Below are 18,465 nucleotides of genomic sequence, written 5' to 3'. Positions count from 1 at the left end.
TAAAAGGTCAAAGTGCTTACATACATGAAGCGTCTTTTACTATATAAAAATAAAAATTAAATGAAAGCCTATAAATTGGTTCTCCTGATCATGTAACAATTCAACTATACATAAAAATCCAATAAGGAAAAATAAAATTACCAATGAACATACTATTTTTGTTACAAACATACCTTTCCCTTCGGAATTTTTCCCGCTACTTCTTTTCCACTTGCCATGAGCGCTCCCATGATTGCAGAATAAGCTACCACACTAATAAAAGAAGAACATAGACATCAGTCACCACAGACATCCCCTATTTCTCGTAACACCACCTTTTTTTAGGGGGCACAGTTAAATACAAACTATGTATAAAATGAAACTTAAGTTAATTTAATCCTTCCCTTTTAAATTTTAATATCAACGCAAAGGGATATTGAAACGCACACAAAGATTACAACAGTGGATTAATTAAAAAAAAGACAAGAAAATAATGTACTAAACGTTTGGAGGTGATAGGGCCCTGCAGTTCAGACGGGCTTTCCCTTTTTCCTTTCTAGGCGGTCCAGAGCGATTTGCACAAAATTGGTCTTTCTCTGCAGTGGCACAGTGAGATGGAATACTGCCTATAGTTAAGATGAATCAATGCCCATTTCCTCAGTGAAACACCACACGGGCATGGGTTTGAACACATGTTGTTCCTGCTGCTCAGCAAACCTGAGAAACGTAAGCTGCACCTCAATGATGAGGCCAATCAAGACCAAAACAAGTCTGTAGGGGGCTAGCAGTTCCTGATGGATTTATCTTTTAGTGTTAGGGAAATGATTGACTTCCTAATGGTAGGCTCATGCAAGGCTCCTGAGGATTATAAGCATAAATAAATTAATATAAATCACAACAGTTAGAGTGGTTAAGACTGATACAAGCTTATTTACTTCATACTTTTTCCTAATTGTGTGAAGATTGTCATACACAGTGTTGAGAGGGAACAAATGACTATAGATCTCTGCAATGGCATCTGCCCAAAGTTAATGTCAGAAGACGCACACAAAAACACACACAGATGGTATACCACTGGGTCATTTAGCGCAACACAAAATGTTACTCTGCTTTAACAAAGGTTGGTTTTCAGCACACACTCAGTTTGTGGACTCACTTCCGTTTGAAGGGAGAATCGTGAACCACTTTTGTAAAAAAGTAATCTGCTATCAACAGAGGCACTTGGTTGACTGAAACGTTTAGAATAAAATGTGTTTTTTGGATTCCAAATATCTAACTGAAGGCAACAGGCACAATAAGGTCAGGAAGCAACCCGCAGAAGCCTGGATCAACTGAATGGGGAACTTGCAGTTTAAACAGAATTGCAAACTACAGCTGTTTAAAATGCGTGCGCTAAGCAGAAAATACACATACATACACCGAATAGAATACATGGCTTGACCACGTTTGTCAAAAATACAAGAAACAATGTTTCAAAAATAATGATACACATACGGTCCCAGAAGGAGCAAGAAGGCTGGTGAGGAGGTTAGCCGAGAGGCACAGCATCAGAAATACAACACTCACTAGCAGTTGTGAGACCAAGTGATCTCCCCATCACATTCCCCAGAGGAGTCATGTCCCCTACCCATATGGTCCGGCTGAACAGTTGCACCCCTGAAACCTCTTAGGTCAAACTTTGAACGTAATCCCTTGCCATCACCCAAAGCCATCTAGAACCCATTTATAGACTCGACCCATGAAAAGACAAATTCCTGCCATGATAATACAAAGAAAATTGAACACTGATGGAAGCCACTGTTCCTTTAGCATTTACGCGTTTCTCTTTATTTCCAGCAACGCTCTATTCCATGCAGGACTGTCTTGTCTCAGAGTGGGATCGAGGTGGAGACGATTCTCCTCCAACATCTGATTTTTCTTGCAAATCACAGCTTCTGACACATGGTCCCTGACACTTAGCAGAACATTGAACCCTCTTCATTGCTACTCCTGGAAAACTAGGACAGTTTACATGATTTGTCCCCACTGTAGGAAGCTGTAGCATCGGGTGCTCAATGCAAACCAATGGGGAATCTCAAACTTGGAAAAAGACTGCAGGCTCAGGCCAGGAGGATGAACAAAAGAAACCTACAGCTGCACAGGTACGTTGGAATGTGCTGGAGCATATGAACACCGTCGGTAGATCTCCCCAAGGTCCAGGGGATCCGGGTGCAAGGGGTGTCCTTTGGTGTCAGAAGTCAGCCTACCAGTGGGGTCGTGGTTGGGGGAAGGTCGTCATGGAGAGGCTGCAGCCGTCGACATGGATACCGGCAGGGGTCACCCCACAAGGGACACTTGCTCAGGATCGCTGGGGAATCTTTTCTGGACTGGAGGGCTTCTTGGACTCGTGCAGTTGGTCTTTAAAGTTGTTTTTCTTCTGGACAGGTCCGCTGTCCACAGGGGATCAGGAGTCGTTTTAGGAGGCAGGTCGTCCGCCCGGGGTTCTGGAGGTCGCAGGTCTGCAGAACGAGTCGCTCTTTTTTAGCAGGGTCTTTGAGGGCTGCAGACAGGCGGGTAGGGCTGGGGCCAAGTCAGATGGTGTCTTGAGTTTTCACTGCTGCATGACTCTTGTGTGTCCTCTTCTTCATAGGTCGTCAGCAATCTGAGGATTAAGGTACTCAATTTAGGGGCGTTACAGGGCTCGAAGGTAGTAGCAGATGGGCTACTTACCTTTAGAGTGACTACACTCTTTGTATGTCCACTCCCTCTGGGGAGGGGGCATATCCCTAAACCGTACTGGCTAGTATACTCCAAAACAATATAGAGGATTTTCAAAGGAAGGGGTCACTTCAGCTCAAGGCACCTGGCTGAGAGGGGACACACCTCTCTTGTTTACTAATTTTCGCGCCGACCTTGCCGCCAAAAGTGGGGCTTGGTCGGGGGTGGGCATCTCCGCTAGCTGGAGAGGCCCTGGTCAGCATAAAAAAAAGGACGGGAAGCCTTTGAGTCTCACCGCCTTTCAATGCTGTTCCTGCTTGGGGGTAGGTGTGAACCACCTCCACCCAGAGCAGGCTTTGTTTCTGATCCACACGAGCAAAAGGCTCTCACCTCAGGGGCTCAGAAATATGTCTAGAGATGGCAGGCTGGTGCAGGCCAAACAGGCACACACTAGTGGTTTGGTAGGTTTATAGGGGGCACCTCTGAGGTGCCCTCGGTGTGCACTAATTAATTAATCCAACACTGGCATCAGTGTGAGCTCATTTATATGAGATGTTTGGTACCAAACACCTTGGAATTCGGTGACGCTATCATGGAGATGTGGAACTCGTAGTGATGAGCTCCTATTCCAAATACCTAGTATGGAGTCCCCCTGCACTTTAAATGTCTAAGAATGGACTTAGACACTATAGGGGCATATATGTGTGAGAAGTTGGCCTGGTATATGCTGTCCACTAGTTATAGTGGGCACCTTGCACCAGTCCAAACAACCCTTATTGATGATTAGGTTTAAGACAACCTCTATTGAAAGCTATCCTAGTGGTAGCTATGGAGAGCAGCCTTCAGGCTAAGTCTTGAAGGAGTGTAAAGCAGCTTGGTTTACCAGATTATAACCTCCTGAATAACTAAATAAAAGGAGAACCACACAAGGTATATATATAAAATATATGTATTTATTTCTAAACACTCTCTACTAACCTCTTTATGACAGAGAGCAAGGCACACAATAATACAGTTCTAAAACGACAGTAAATAGCACAATATACAATGGGCACCAGGGGGGGACCAAACCATATATTAAGAAAGTGGTATAAGAACCACGACTTGACTAGACAGGGTGCTTAGAGCACGTAGAATCGCTGGGACCTCAAGGAACCACCCAGGGTAGTGACACAGGGGACCCACGGAGTACTCGTGTTACCTAACCCAGGCAAGCCGGGTGCATAGGTGTCAAATGGTGTTGGGAATCTCCAATGACGTCAATGGAGAGTTGCTGCAAAGTGCTGCTGCAGTGGAAAGGAGAAGTGTCCGGTGTGATCCAAGCCTGGATCGAAGATGTGAAGAACCTGAAAGCAGAGGGGACAGAGTCTGGGTCACTTGCCAGTGAGCAGGGGCACAATAGACGAATGCCCACCGATGTCGGGTGTTTCAGGTGCAATGAGGTGAAGCTTGACTCCACTGCCACGGAGACCAGGAGGCGTTGACGACGACCACAGTCTGCAGGCGAGCTGTTCCATGAAGGATGTTAAATGCTGGGGGGGGTCGGTGTCCGGATTGGAGACCAACAAGCCTTGGCAACGGCAATCCACGCGGTGAGAGTAAAACGACTTCGGTGTGGACCACTAAGGTCCTGTGGACTCCCCAAGCGAAGGAGAGTCAGGGCACGTCTGGAGCAACCAGGTAAGCCCATTGAAAGTTAAAGTACCCTTCTCAGGGACCCACAAGTCGACAGACAAGGGGTTGCGAATTGACCTCGAGAGGGATCACTTAATACCAGCCCACGGGTCACTCGAGGAGTGTAGGCCAGTCATCTTCGGTGGAATCCCTGTTCAGGATTTGGACTACAAGTAGCCCAAAGCACATCCTCACGGATCACCAAGATGCTGCTGCAAATGTGCACGGTGTCCAGGGATTCGGGTTGCACGGTCCCCACGAGGGTTTTGGATCTCAGGGTTGCTGAGAGGACGGATCGACCTCGGGGAAGCTTGGAAACCCACCTCCTGTGTTGCAAAGTCTTCGGAGTTCTTCAGGAGCTGCGTAGATGCAAACCGGACAGATGCGTCTTTGGTGCCTGCCTTGCAGGGGGGTAACTCCTTTACTCCAAGGGAGATTCTTTGGTCATCCAACGTCGAGTAGATATTAGAAGTTCTGGGATTCTGTGGCAGAGTTCGTCCAGGTAAATCCAAAGTCCTGTAGTCAGGGGTTCCTACTTTATAACCAAGGAAGGGGTGGGACAAACTCTGGGGACCCACCTATGGGAGGGTCAGACAGAGGGGTGGCTACACCCATATCCTTTGTCCAGTTTCGCGCCAGAGCAGGGGCTGGTAGCCTCTGCAACCGGTTTGAGCTGAACTATGCACAGGGTCACCAAATGTGCCCCCAGTGCAGACATCAAAGCACTCTTGGAGTGCACCAACCCAGCCCCAGTACACTAAAGCCTGTCTGGGAGGTGGTCACACCTCCCTATGACAGGAAACCTATTGTCCAGGCCTTCCCTGCGGAGTTTCGTCCAGCAGCAGGAGGGCAGACTCGTGTCTGTGGCAGGCAGCATCCATTTTGTGATGCCAGGGTCTGTGAAGCTGGTACCGGGTGTACCAGTGAAGTCATGTTTCTCCCTCTAGTAGGGTGGAATCATACCTCTCCCACCAGTTACTGGCGGGGAGGTATGATTCCAAGGTGTTTGACACCAAACACGACATGTTTCCATGCAGCCATTCCAAAGTTAGCATTTACCGCGAGGTTATAATGCACTTAAGAGTATTTGGTTTGGCTGCCTCACAAACAACCCGGGAATAAGGATTCCGAAGGCTGCAGAGGGGCTCTGCTCATGCATGGGCACCGTCTCACATAAAACCCAGCACCCTGCCTTCAGGATTGATAAGGCCTGCCATAATAATAATAAAGAATTTTATTAAGCGCACAGCAACCCCCAACGGGGTGTCCCGGCGCTGAAGCAGACAGGGGCAGAGCAAATGAGCAGCAAGGCTAAACGAAGCGACTAAATAGCCAGGTTTTAAGAGACTTACGGAACTCCAGATCTGACTGAATCAGGCGTAGCTCAAGAGGTAAGTTATTCAAGTATTGAGTGGCACCCACCTCAAAAGATTTACCTCCCATTCTGTTTTTTAAGAACCGGGGGATGACAAGACGATGATTGTTACTTGATCGAAGAAGTCTGGCTTGATGGTAGGGGCGGAGTCTCTTCCTGAGATAAAGTGGCCCTTTACCTTTACTTGCCCAAAAAGCTAAGGTCAAAGCCTTAAATTCTATTCGCTTAGCAATGGGCAGCCAGTGAAGTTGTTTTTAATAGGGGGTAATGTGGTGACACAGTGGTGCCCTACAAATCAAGCGTGCCGCCGCATTTTGTACTGTTTGGAGTCTACGAATCAAGCTAAGTGAAAGACTCAGATATAATCCGTTAGCATAATCCAGATGGGAGGTTATCAGCGCATGAACCAGTTTTACGGGTTGCATTGGGCAAATAATTGATGAATTTTCTAATTATTTTAACCAAAGCAGGAGGCCAAAACCGTTTGAACCTGTGTGGACAGGGAAAGATGTTTGTCCCATCTAACGCCTAGATTCTTGATTGAATCCTTAGGTAGGGGAGCAGAGCCTAATTCATCAGGCCACCACAGATTCGAAGAGAGAGGAGAAGGTTGATTAAAAAACAAGATCTCTGTCTTGTCCGCATTAAGTTTTAAAAAGTTATGATCCATCCAGGCCGCAATATTCCTCAGGCACTCTTTTAGCGGATCAAAAGTGGAGGAGAATACATCTCCAAAGGTGAACAGTAGCTGGGTATCATCTGCATAGCATATAATTTTGAGCCCAGTTCTTGCGATCAGTTCAGCCAGAGGGGTCAGATAAACATTGAAAAGGAGCGGGCTCAGGGCAGAGCCCTGAGGCACACCCGACTTAAGCGGTTTGATAAGGGAGATGAAAGGATGAGTCCAGATTTGTTTACGGTCAGATAAAAAGGATGATATCCAATTCAGCACTGTGCCCCAGATGCCAATATTCCTAAGTCGATTCAGGATAGAATGGGAGACGGTGTCAAATGCTGCAGATAAATCTAGCAGCACCAACGCCGCCCTAGAGCCTCCGTCGACCGCCCAGCATATAGCATCAGCCATTTCGATCAATTCTGTTTCCGTGCTATATCCGGGACGGAAGCAGGATTGAGAGTCATGAAGAAGATCATTGGTCTCTGTTAGACTTGGGGGTCTCTAGTTGGCACAGGTATGCAATTGTGACAAATAGGGACCCTCTCCTCTAGTCAGGGTAAGGGGGTACACTCCTAAAATAACCCCTGCTCACCCCCTTGGTAGCTTGGCACGAGCAGACAGGCTGATCTCAGAGGCAGTGTGTAAAGCATTTGTGAACACATACAGTAACCAAGTGACAACACTACAAATGGACACCACACAGGCTTTGTATCAAAAATAAGTATTCTTTATACAGATTTACCACAAGACCATTAAACGACAAAAACACACACTACTGTTACTTTAGATGGTAGAATTTTGCTTAGTTCTCTTAAGTTCTTAAATGCAACACTAAGTCACTGTACCTTTTAGATGCGACATGCAGGGCAACGAAAGTGTTGCAACGATGTTGATGCGATGAAGTTTTTGGTGCAAAGAAATAAAGACGTGAAGATCTTCCAGATGCGGCACGCTTCTCCGATGTTGCGAGAAGACTGGACTCGATGCGTCAGCTGCAGCGGCGACACCCTTTACGCGATGCGACGACAGCGGCTTTGGCAGCGGCACTTTTCTCCGACGTTTGCGAGACGCTTCCGCTCGATGCGATGTTGCAGCGGCGACACCCCTTCACGCGATGCGATGACAGCAGCACCGATGGCGGCAAGCTTCACCGTGGATGCGAGGCACTTTTCTTGAAGCGGTGCAATGCGACAACTGCGATGGCTGCGATGGTGACACGCTTCTTCTTCGATGCGAGACTCTTCTCTTGATGCGGTGCAATGTGTCAGCTACGATGGCTGCGATGGCGACACGCTTCTTCGGCGTTGCGAGACACTTCCTGGATGATGCGAGACGCTTCCGCTCGATGCGATGCCGCAGCGGCGACACACTTTACGAGATGCGACGACAACAGCTCCGACGGCGGCACGCTTCTCCTTCTTGAGTCGCGCTTCCAGCTCCTTGAGACACGCAGTCCCTCAGAAGGCCCAACAACAGCAGCAGGCACTTCCAAAGAACTCTGGGGAGCTGGGGGGTGAAGTCTGTTGTTCCTGAGACTTCAGCAGGAGGCAAGCTCTTTTCCAAGCCCTTGGAGATCCTTCACAAGTTGAGCAAAAGTACACACAAAGTTCCTTTCTCCTCTCTTTGGCAGTAAGGCAACCACTGCAGGCCATTCCCCCAGGTTCAGGGATAGTTTCCTCCTCAGCTTCTTCAAGTTCCTCCCTCAGCAGAGGTTCTTCTTGTTTTCTAAAGTGATCTAAATTCTTGGGATCAGGGTCCCAATATTTATACCCATAAATCCTTTGTCCTCTGAAGGCAGAGGGGCCTTTGCCCAGTCCAAACCAGTTCCTGAGCACTTTGTTTACCAGACTTCTCCTTTCCTTTCACAGTGCAGGGCAGAAACATTAGATGCCCCACAGGAGGTGGAGCCAGCATTGTGGAAGGCAAGTACAGCTCTGGAGCACTTTGTTGACAGGATTCCTTCTCTTCATTCACTGTGCAGGGCAGAGACATCAGCCGCTCCCCAGGAGGTGGAGCCAGCATTGTGGAAGGCAGGCACAGCCCTATTCAGGCCCCAGGTGCAACTCCTCCCACCCATCTGGATGCAGATCTCTCTATTCACCACTGGGACACCTCACCCGGTCTCCTGGAATTCCCCAGCCCTGTCACTCAAACTCCAGACAAAGGAATGCACACAGCCTAGCAGAGGCAGGTTTGAATGGTTAGACAAGAAAATGCCTACTTTCTAAAACTGGCATTTTCAAACGCAGAATGTAAAAACCAACTTCACTAAAAGTTGTATTTTATCATCCTGAGTTCAGGCATACTAAATTCGAATTTCTACCATGTTCTCTGAGTTAGTTAGGATTATAAAATGTAATAACCAAACTGCCTATTCTGGCCTATGGAGAACAGGTAGCCTTGCAATAGTGAAAAACAAAAATGGCTATAATTCACTATTAGAACATGCCACACACACCAGGGCATGTCCTACCTTATCCTTACAATGCACCCTGCCCTTGGGCCTACCATAGGGGTGTCTGATATGAAGAAAAGGGAAGGTTTAGGGACTGGCAAGTGGGTGCACTTACCCAGTCAGCATGACAGCACCAGACTACACGCAGGCTCTGCAATGGCAGACCTTAGACACACTTTTACAGGCTGCTTCTGTGGGTGGCACAACCAGTGCGGCAAGCCCACCAGCAGCATTTGGATTTACAAGCCCTGGGCACTCCTGGTGCACTGTGCTCGGGTCTGACAGGTAAACCAAACCAACCAATCATGGAATCACAAATTCATACAATAATTTACAATAGGGAGAGCATATGCACTTTAGCACTGATCAGCAGTGGTAAAGTGCCCAGAGTCAAAAAACAGCCAACAACAGGTCAAAAAAATATAGGAGGAAGACAAAAAGTTCAGGGATGACTATGCAAAAAGGGCCAAGTCCAACAGTCTCAATAAAGCCAGCCAATTGCTGATAGACTAGTTTTTCTAAGACCTTTGCAGGGGCGGGTAGTAGCGAAATAGGTCTATAGTTGCTGGTGATTTCAGGATCCGCATTCACTTTTTTTTAAATGGGCAGGAGAAAAGCATGTTTCCAGACTGCAGGGTAGAAACCCTAAGTGAAGAATTCCAGATGGAATTCAGATGGGGGTTGAGGAGTTCTGCTAGGGCGCTATATTGCTTAGCTGGCCAAGGATCACTTGGCGAGCCGGATTTGCACTTCTGCAGGTCAAGAAGAGAGACTTCTGTGGAAACATCAGCAAATTCTGATAGCACAATGTTGGGAGTCAGCCTCGGATGCTCATCCACAGGAGGCTGGGACATCTCCTGTGGCTCAGGGAAGGAGGCATAGATCAGCGCGATTTTATCCTCAAAGAATTCAGAGAGCCTATTGCACAGCTTTTGTGATGGAGGATGAGTGAAGAATCAGTAAATGTTTTTACAATTTTAAAAATTTCTCTCGAGGAGTTTTTAGCACTATTAATTCGATTGGCGAGAAAATCTCTTTTGTGTCCAGTGAAAAGTTTACGATATGCCATGGGGGGGATTGATAGGTTGATATGTGCAGTGATAGGGATAGATATAGGGAACCTATATCTGCGTAAGGGGTGCATACATCACTTTACACAGCCTGCTGTAGCAGACCTGTTGTGGCATTTTAAATGGTCTCCCAGGGGTGGCATAATACATGCTGCAGCCCCTGAGAGGCCTCTGGGTACCTATGCCCTAGGTACATAGTATACCATATACTAGGGACTTATAAGGGTACCCCAGAATCCAATCTGTGGTGTACCTAAAGTACATGCAATCAATTTAGAGAGGAAGCAGCTAGGCTGGGGTCCTGTATAGCAGGGTCCCCGCCAGACTAAAGTCGAAAAACAGTGAAACATCAGCAAAAAGTGGGGGTAACCATAAGAAGCAGATCCTACTCTCCTACACAACCCTCCCCCAAATGTAAGGACATTAAACTAACCATGACCAGTTGAGTCTTCATGTTCTAAGTGGAAATATCTGGAGAGTCCATCTGCATTGGCATGGTTACTCCCAGGTCTATCTTCCACTGTATAGTCCATCCCCTGTAGGGAAATGGACCACCTTAAAAGTTTGGGTTTTCACCCTTCATCTGTTTTAGCCATCAGAGGGGCTTATGGTCTGTCTGAACAATGAAGTGAGTGCCAAACAAGTATGGTCTCAACTTCTTCAGAGCCCAAACCACAGCAAAGGCCTCCCTCTCAATAGCTGACCAACGTTTCTCTCTGGGGGTCAGCCTTCTGCTAATAAAAGCTACTGGCTGATCCTGACCCTCGTCATTCAGTTGTGATAACACAGCCCCTACCCCCAACTCAGATGCATCTGTTTCAACAATTCATTCTTTGGAGTAGTTAGGACTTTGCAGAATGGGAGCAGTGCACATGGCTTGCTTCAGGTCATCAAATGCCTTTTGACAGCGGACTGCCCACTGAACCTTCTTTGGCATTTTCTTAGAAGTTAAGTCATTCAAAGGGGTCACTATGGATCCATAACCTTTGACAAATCTTCTATAGTACCCATTCAGGCACAAGAAAGCTCTGACCTGAGTCTGGGTGGTTGGAGCAACCCAGTCCATGGTGGTCTGGATTTTGCTATGCAATGGTTGAACCTGGCCTCCACCCACAAGATGGCCCAGGTACACAACCTGACTCTGCCCTATCTGGCACTTAGTGGCCTTGATAGTTAGGCCTGCTTTTTGCAGAACCTCCAAAACATTTCTTAGGTGGACCAGGTGTTTCTCCCAAGTGAAGCTAAAGACAGCAATATCTTCTAGATATGCTGCACTAAATGCTTCCAGGCCTGTAAGGACTTTGTTCACCAACCTTTGAATAGTGGCAGGTGTATTTTTCAAACGAAAGGGCAGCACTACAAATTGGTAATGCCCACTAGGGGTAGAAAATGCTGTCTTTGGCTTTGCATCATCAGCTAGTCTGATCTGCCAGTAACCAGCTGTCAGGTCAAATGTGCTAAGAAACTTGGCTGAGGCCAGAGTATCTATAAGCTCATCTGCCCCAGGGATTGGATGGGCATCAGTCCTAGTGACTGCATTGAGACCCCTGTAGTCTACACACAACCTCACCCCATCTCTTGCCATCTTTGGTGTGAGGTTTAGGCACTAAGACTAATGGACTAGCCCAAGGGCTAACTGAGGGTTCAATAATTCCCAATTCCAACATCTTCTGGACTTCAGCCCTGATACTGTCCCTGACATGGTCAGGTTGCCTGTAAATCTTATTTTTAACAGGCAGACTGTCCCCAGTGTCCACTTCATGAGTGCACCAGGTAGTCTGACTTGGAGTCAGTGAAAACATATGTCTAAACTGGCTGAGAACTTTTCCGCAGTCAGTTTGTTGCTGGACAGTGAGGCTGCCTGCCAAGGCTACACCATCTACTGATCCATCATCAGGGTTCTGAGAGAGCAGGTCAGGGAGCGGGTCACTCTCTTCCTCCTGTCCCTCATCAGTAGCCATGAGCAAGCCCATGTCAGCCCTGTCAACATATGGTTTGAGCCTATTGACATGGAGCACCCTGTGGGGGCTCCTGGGAGTTCTAAGGTCCATTAAGTAGGTAACCTCTCCCTTTTGCTCAATTATGGTATGGGGGCCACTCTACTTATCTTGGAGGGCTGCTGGGGCCACAGGCTCCAACACCCATGCTTTCTGCCCTGGCTGGTAAACAGTCAGCACAGCCTTTTGGTCATGCCAGGCCTTTTGTAATTCCTGGCTAGCCTCGAGGTTTTTACTTGCCTTCTTCATGTATTCAGCCATCCTGGAGCGGAGACCAAGTACATAGTGCACAATATCCTGTTTAAGGGGTTTTTGAGAGGTAACTCCCATCCCTCCTTCACTAGACATAATGGCCCCCACACTCAATGTCCAAACAGAAGCTCAAATGGGCTGTAACCAACCCCCTTCTGTGGAACCTCTCTGTAGGCAAAGAGAAGGCAGGGCAAAAGTATGTCCCATCCGCGCCTAAGCTTTTCTGGGAGACCTTTGATCATGCCCTTGAGGGTTTTGTTGAACCTTTCAACTAACCCATTGCATTGTGGGTAATAAGGGGTGGTGAATTTATAATTCACATCACACTCCTTCCACATAGCAGTCAAGTAACTAGACATGAAGTTTGTACCTCCGTCTGATACTACTTCCTTAGGGAAACCCACTCTAGAAAAGATTCCAAGTTGGGCCCTTGCCACCACAGGTGCTGTGGCGGTCTTAAGGGGAATAGCCTCTGAATACCTAGTGGCATGGTCCACCACCAACAGTATAAACCTGTGCCCAGATGCTGGTTGAGGATCCATGGGACCAACTATGAAAATCCCAACCCTCTCAAATGGAACCCCCACCACAGGTAGTGGTATCAGGGGGACCTTTGTAGAACTACCTGCCTTACCACTGGCTTCAAAGGTGACACAGGAGCGACAAAACTCCTTGGTGTCCTCAGACATGTGAGGCCAATGACCGTGAGGGACAATTCTGTCCCAAGTCTTGTTTTGGCCTAGGTGTCCTGCTAAGGGAATATCATAGGCTAGTGTTAATAGGAAGCCCCTGAACTTCAGAGGTATAACCAACCTCCTGGTGGCACCAGGCTTGGGGTCTCTACTCTCTGAGTACAGGAGTCCATCATCCCAATAGATCTTATGGGTTACACTAGCATTCCCAGCAGCCTCATAAGCAGCTTGCTTTCTGAGGGGGTTCAAGAGAAGGGCAGCTCAGCTGCTCCTGGCTCAGATCTGCCCTGGAAGGTCTCCCTGTCCCCAAGAACTTAACCTGGTTAGGTTCAAGCCTATCTGGGACAGTTCCTTCTTCAGGACTGAGATCATCTCCCTCAAGAGTCAGGGGGGAAGACACTGCCTTACCCCTACTGCTCCTTTTCTTGGGAGGCACCTGGTCCATTCTTCCAGGATCCAGGGCCTGTCCAGTGTTAGACATTTTTGCCTGTGACCTGGTCATAGCAAACACATCTGCAGGGATTCCCAACATTTCTGCATGAGTCCTAAGCTCCACTTTAGCCCAAGCTAAAGTTTCTAAATCATTGCCAAGCAAGCATTCAACAGGGAGGTCTGCACTTACCACAACCTTCTTAGGGCCAGTTACCCCTCCCCAGGTGAAATTAACAACTGCCAAGGAAGTGTCTGTCCTGACATTGCTAGCATTGGTCACTTGGTATATTTCACCAAGTATGATTTGCTCAGGCCCACAAGATATGTTGTCACCATTGTGACACTTGCTCCTGTGTCCCTGAATGCCAAGGCCTCTTTTCCATTTATCAAAGGCTGCTGTTTGTATTTGCCCAGATTACTCAGACTGACAAAAAAGGAGGCCATATCCATGCCTCCATCACAGATCAGTACAGCCTGAGTAGGAACTCTGACTAGGCCAGAGTCCATCTCAGATCCCAGGGTTAACCCTACTACATCCCTATTCTGAGTACCACCACTTGGAGCTGGACTAGGGGAAACAGTTGCCTTAGGGGCAATGGTGGCTGGATTTGAGTCCTTGGACTTGGTACCATCACTTGTCCAATGGGTTTTCTGTTTACAGATTTTACACCATGGTTTCATTTGGCCTTTTCCTTTGTTAGATTGGGACTCCACACCAGATGCAGATTTTTGGGGCCCTTGAGGAGACTTCTGGTCTTTACCCTTTTCCCCACCCTTATCAGAGTTCTTAGAATCTGGCTTCTTGGAGTCACCAGCTTGGTTCTGAACCTTCTGCCTCACCGTGGTTCTGACCCATTTGTCTGCTTCTGGCCCAATTCTTGGGGAGAGGTCAGATCAGAGTCCACCAGGTACTGATGCAACAGCTGATTTTGACAATTATTAAGGATCTGCTCCCTCATAATCAAATTGTACAATCCTTGAAAATCACACACTTTACTGCCAAGTAACCAGCCTTCCAGAGCCTTAGTAGCACAATCTACAAAGTCAACCCAGTCTTGAGTCTGTTCCTTTTGGGTATCTATGAACTTTATCCTGTATTGCTCAGTGGTTAGGCCAAACCCATCAATCAGTGCACTCTTCAAGACTTTGTAATTCTCAGCATCCTCTTCTCTAACAGTGAGGAGCTTGTCTCTACCTTTGTCTGCAAAGGAGAGCCACAATATTGCTGCCCACTGCTCCTGAGGGACCCTCTGTACTTTACAGGCCCCCTCAAGTGCAATTATCCATTTGTGGATGTCATCCCCACTCTGGTAGGGAGGGACAATCTTGGTCAGGTTCCTATGGTCATGAGTATGATGTCTACCTCTAGGGACACTGTTGCTGCCACCATGGGGCTCTAGCCCCCAACTTTTGTGAAGCTCTCTGGAGCTCCAGGGATTCCCTTTCTAAGGCCAGCTGCTCTTTCTTGATTCTGTGCTTTGCTCTCTCAAAGTCAAGCAGTCTGCACTTCCTGTCATAAGAGGACTCCCTTTTATGAGAGGTAGTGGTCCTATTAGAAACAGAGGTCCCTACAGATGCTCCAGAATGATTAGATTCCTCAAAAGGAGACCTAGAGCTTCTTGGTACACTGTTAACCCTTCCAGGTGGGTGTCAAGAATTCCTGTCATACGAGGGGAGGAAAACGGTAACCAGCGAAAACGGACTACATCTCCCAGGATGCTTAGCGGTTGAGAGGTTATGTAAACAGGAGAGCTGTTACATAACTCAAGGGAAACACGCCCTTATGTAAACAGGAGAGCTGTTACATAACTCAAGGGAAACACGCCCTTATGTAAACAGGAGAGCTGTTACATAACTCAAGGAAAACACGCCCTTATGTAAACAGGAGAGCTGTTACATAACTCAAGGAAAACACGCCCTATAAAGGGAGGAACCGGGAGGCACAACGCTGTCGGATATTGTGTTTACACCGACGTACCTGCTTCGTGAAGAGCAGTGTTCCGGAGTGGTGCTCCAGTAAGGCAAGAACGGAGGTAGGTCGAGTCGTTACTCCCTGGGCCGTGTCTTGCCCCATCGTCACCTGTGAAGGACCCGGAAGCTCTACCGGTCAACCATTGAGCTTCGCTTTTTGACTCGGCTGCGTCCAAGCGCAGTGGCGCTTTTGCTGGTTGGAGTCGTAACTCCCAGCCCGACCAGAGACACAGGGACTGCCAGCTGTAACGCACACCAGGAGGTGTTTGCCGCGTTACAGACTCGGAAGTCCACAGGATCGATCGAGCGGCTGCTCTCGGTTCAGTCTTCTTGCTTTTGATTGGGGTATCGGTGACGCATCACCAGGAGGTGACTCCGCGTCCCGGTGCAGTCTGAGGAAGAGGTTGAGCGGCTGCTCCCTTCAGGTAGAGACCCCGGCTGGGTGTTTCCCTGACTCCTCGATTCTCCCCAACACTCTTCGTGCCCCTCACAGCCTACCGATTGGCATTGTCGGCCATTTCATTTCTGCCCTCTGTTGGCATACGCCGGGATCGGCGTATATGCAGAGGACGGTTAGGACCATCCGTGCTGTGGGCTGGTAACGTACTTAGCCTGGAGGATTCCAGTGACTATAACTTTTGTTTATTCCTTGTATTATATTTGCCTTCATTAAAATAACTAACCCTTCACAAGTGGTTGCGTCCTCATTGTCGTGTCTGTTAAACGATCCTGAGACGTTCAGGGCGTTACAAAATATCCGACCATAATAACACTAACTGTCTCCCGGTCGATAACAGACATGGCAACACTTGATGATGTGCTGGCTGCTTTAGCGGCCATGCAAGTTGAAGTGGCTGCCTCTAGGCAAGAAACAGCCGATGTAAAAGCCAGACTGGATGCTATCCAATTGGACCCGCTCACGCCCAGCACCTCCCTCACGAACCAGACCCCTGCGGTAGTAGTGGAAATGCCGGTAGCCATCCCCTTGGCGACACCAGAGAGGTACAGTGGGGATCCTAACACAGTGCAGGTATTCCTCACACAAGTGGCGCTACATTTATCGTGCAAACCAAAGGCGTTCCCCACGAGTCAGGCTCGTGTGGCTTTCCTTATATCCTATTTGGCTGGAAACGCGGCACAATGGGCCGTACCTCTGGTGAGCAGGGACGACCCCATCTTATGTGATTGGGGTGCTTTTCGCGAGGAATTCCTGAAGGTATTCGACAGAAGGGCTGACTCGTACACGGCGGACCGTGAAATGCTTGAGTTGAGACAGGGATCCAACGACCTGGTGCAGTATCTCAACGCGTTCCGAAGGCTGGTTGCGGAAACCAAGTGGCCTGTTGCTAAACAGACGGCGCTCTTCCATCAAGGGCTGTGCGATGAGCTCAAGGACGCCGTGGCTCATATTGACCCTCAACCCAAGACATGTGAGGGCCTTATCAACCTGGTATTACGGCTGGAACATAGGCTAAGTGAAAGAAAGGGGGATCATGGGAGAAAAGGAAAATCCCTTCCATCCTATGTGACGGTGGGAAGTCCTGAAACTTCCACCGCATCCAAGGGAGAACCCATGGACATCGGCGCAATACGAGCGAGCCTCACAGCCACGGAGAAAGAGTCACGCCGTAAACAAGGATTGTGCCTATATTGTGGCAAAAAAGGCCACTACGTATGTGAATGCCCTGCCAAACCGAAGACGTCACGTTATCGGGCCAACCGGTCGGTAACAGCCGTGGTGGACATACCGGCGGAAAACTAGAGGACTCCCAGACCAAAGAAGGGGCATCTCGGAGTCACTCATCCATCCCTTCACTTTCCAACTCGGTCACTAAGGGACAACGACACCTGTTTCTCACGGTGCACGTGGGAGTGCATGACCAGTGGATACCCGTTGTGGCCATGGTGGATTCAGGGGCCACTGGCATGTTTATGGACCACAACGAGGCATGCAGGCTAGGGCTAGTGCTTCTTCCCAAAGCTGTACCCGAAGACGTCTATGCTGTAGACGGAAGGCGATTGGTGACGGGGCCCATCGGGCAGCACACGGGGGTCCTTCCGATGAGATATGGGAGGAACCATTTGGAACAAATCGATTTTAACATCATCCGAGCGCCCCAATATGGCGTCATATTGGGATTGCCGTGGCTACAGAAACACAACCCCTTTGTGGATTGGCCAACACATCGCATCGAACTGACGTCACCGTATTGCATCCTGCATTGTGGAATAAGAACGGAATCCCTTGACGCAGATGAGAGCGGGAGTCAGACGGTGGCTACAGCGGCAGAAAAAGATGTGGCTCTCCCCCAGGCTTATCACAGTTTTGAGGATGTATTTGATGAGGTGAAGGCGGAAGTGCTACCACCACATAGACAGTTTGACTGCCAGATCGACCTGGTGCCAGGGGCCAGCGTTCCCAGCGGCAGGCTGTATGCCCTGACGGAGCCTGAAAACGTGCATCTCCGGGGGTACCTGGATAAACTCCTCAAGCTAGGATTCATCCGCCCGTCCAAGTCTCCGGCCGCCTCGCCACTCTTCTTCATCCCGAAGGCTAATGGGGAGCTGAGAGCCTGTGTGGACTTTAGGGCATTGAATGCGATAACCATAAAAAATCGGTACCCCTTGCCTCTCATCAGTGTACTTCTGGAACAGGTCAAGAAAGCTCGTATCTACACCAAGTTGGATTTGAAAGGGGCATACCATCTGGTGCGCATGAGGGACGGAGACGAGTGGAAGACCGCCTTTAAGACCAGGTTCGGCCTTTTTGAGTACCTCGTCATGCCGTTCGGTCTGTGCAACGCCCCGGCAGCCTTTCAGTACTTTTTGAATGAGGTATTCAGAGAGGAGTTGGATATCTACGTGGTCGTATATATCGACGACATCCTCATCTATTCGTCCAGTGTGGAGGAGCACGTACACCACGTCAAAGCTGTGCTCCAAAAGCTGAGGGAAAACATGCTGTTTTGTAAACTCAGCAAGTGTGACTTCCACGTCACATCCGTGGAATTCCTCGGAGTGATGCTGAGTCCAGAGGGACAGGAGATGGCAGAACGAAAGATCAAGGCGGTGAAAGAATGGCCGGTGCCCCAAAGCGTGAATGACGTCCAAAGTTTCATTGGCATCGCCAACTTTTACAGGCGGTTTATAGATGGATTTTCCGGAGTGGTGGCCCCAATCACACAGCTACTG

At 48.6% G+C, this 18,465-nt stretch overlaps 1 protein-coding gene across 5 annotated transcripts in view; it reads right to left on the bottom strand.

Annotated features, from left to right (window-relative positions):
* TTC13 (tetratricopeptide repeat domain 13) overlaps positions 1–18,465 on the bottom strand; it is a 1,316,170-nt gene that overhangs the window by 150,976 nt on the left and 1,146,729 nt on the right. For all 5 annotated transcript variants that reach the window (XM_085612046.1, XM_085612047.1, XM_085612049.1 and 2 more), the window contains exon 21: positions 174–252. In XM_085612046.1, the coding sequence (XP_085468172.1) occupies positions 174–252 (79 nt within the window). The remainder of the gene's footprint in view (positions 1–173; positions 253–18,465) is intronic.

Source organism: Triturus cristatus, chromosome 6, assembly GCF_964204655.1.
Source record: "Triturus cristatus chromosome 6, aTriCri1.1, whole genome shotgun sequence".
In the NCBI taxonomy this organism is placed as follows: domain Eukaryota; kingdom Metazoa; phylum Chordata; class Amphibia; order Caudata; family Salamandridae; genus Triturus; species Triturus cristatus.
The sequence above is the reverse complement of the archived record's forward strand: the minus strand, read 5'-3'. Positions and strand labels throughout refer to the sequence as shown.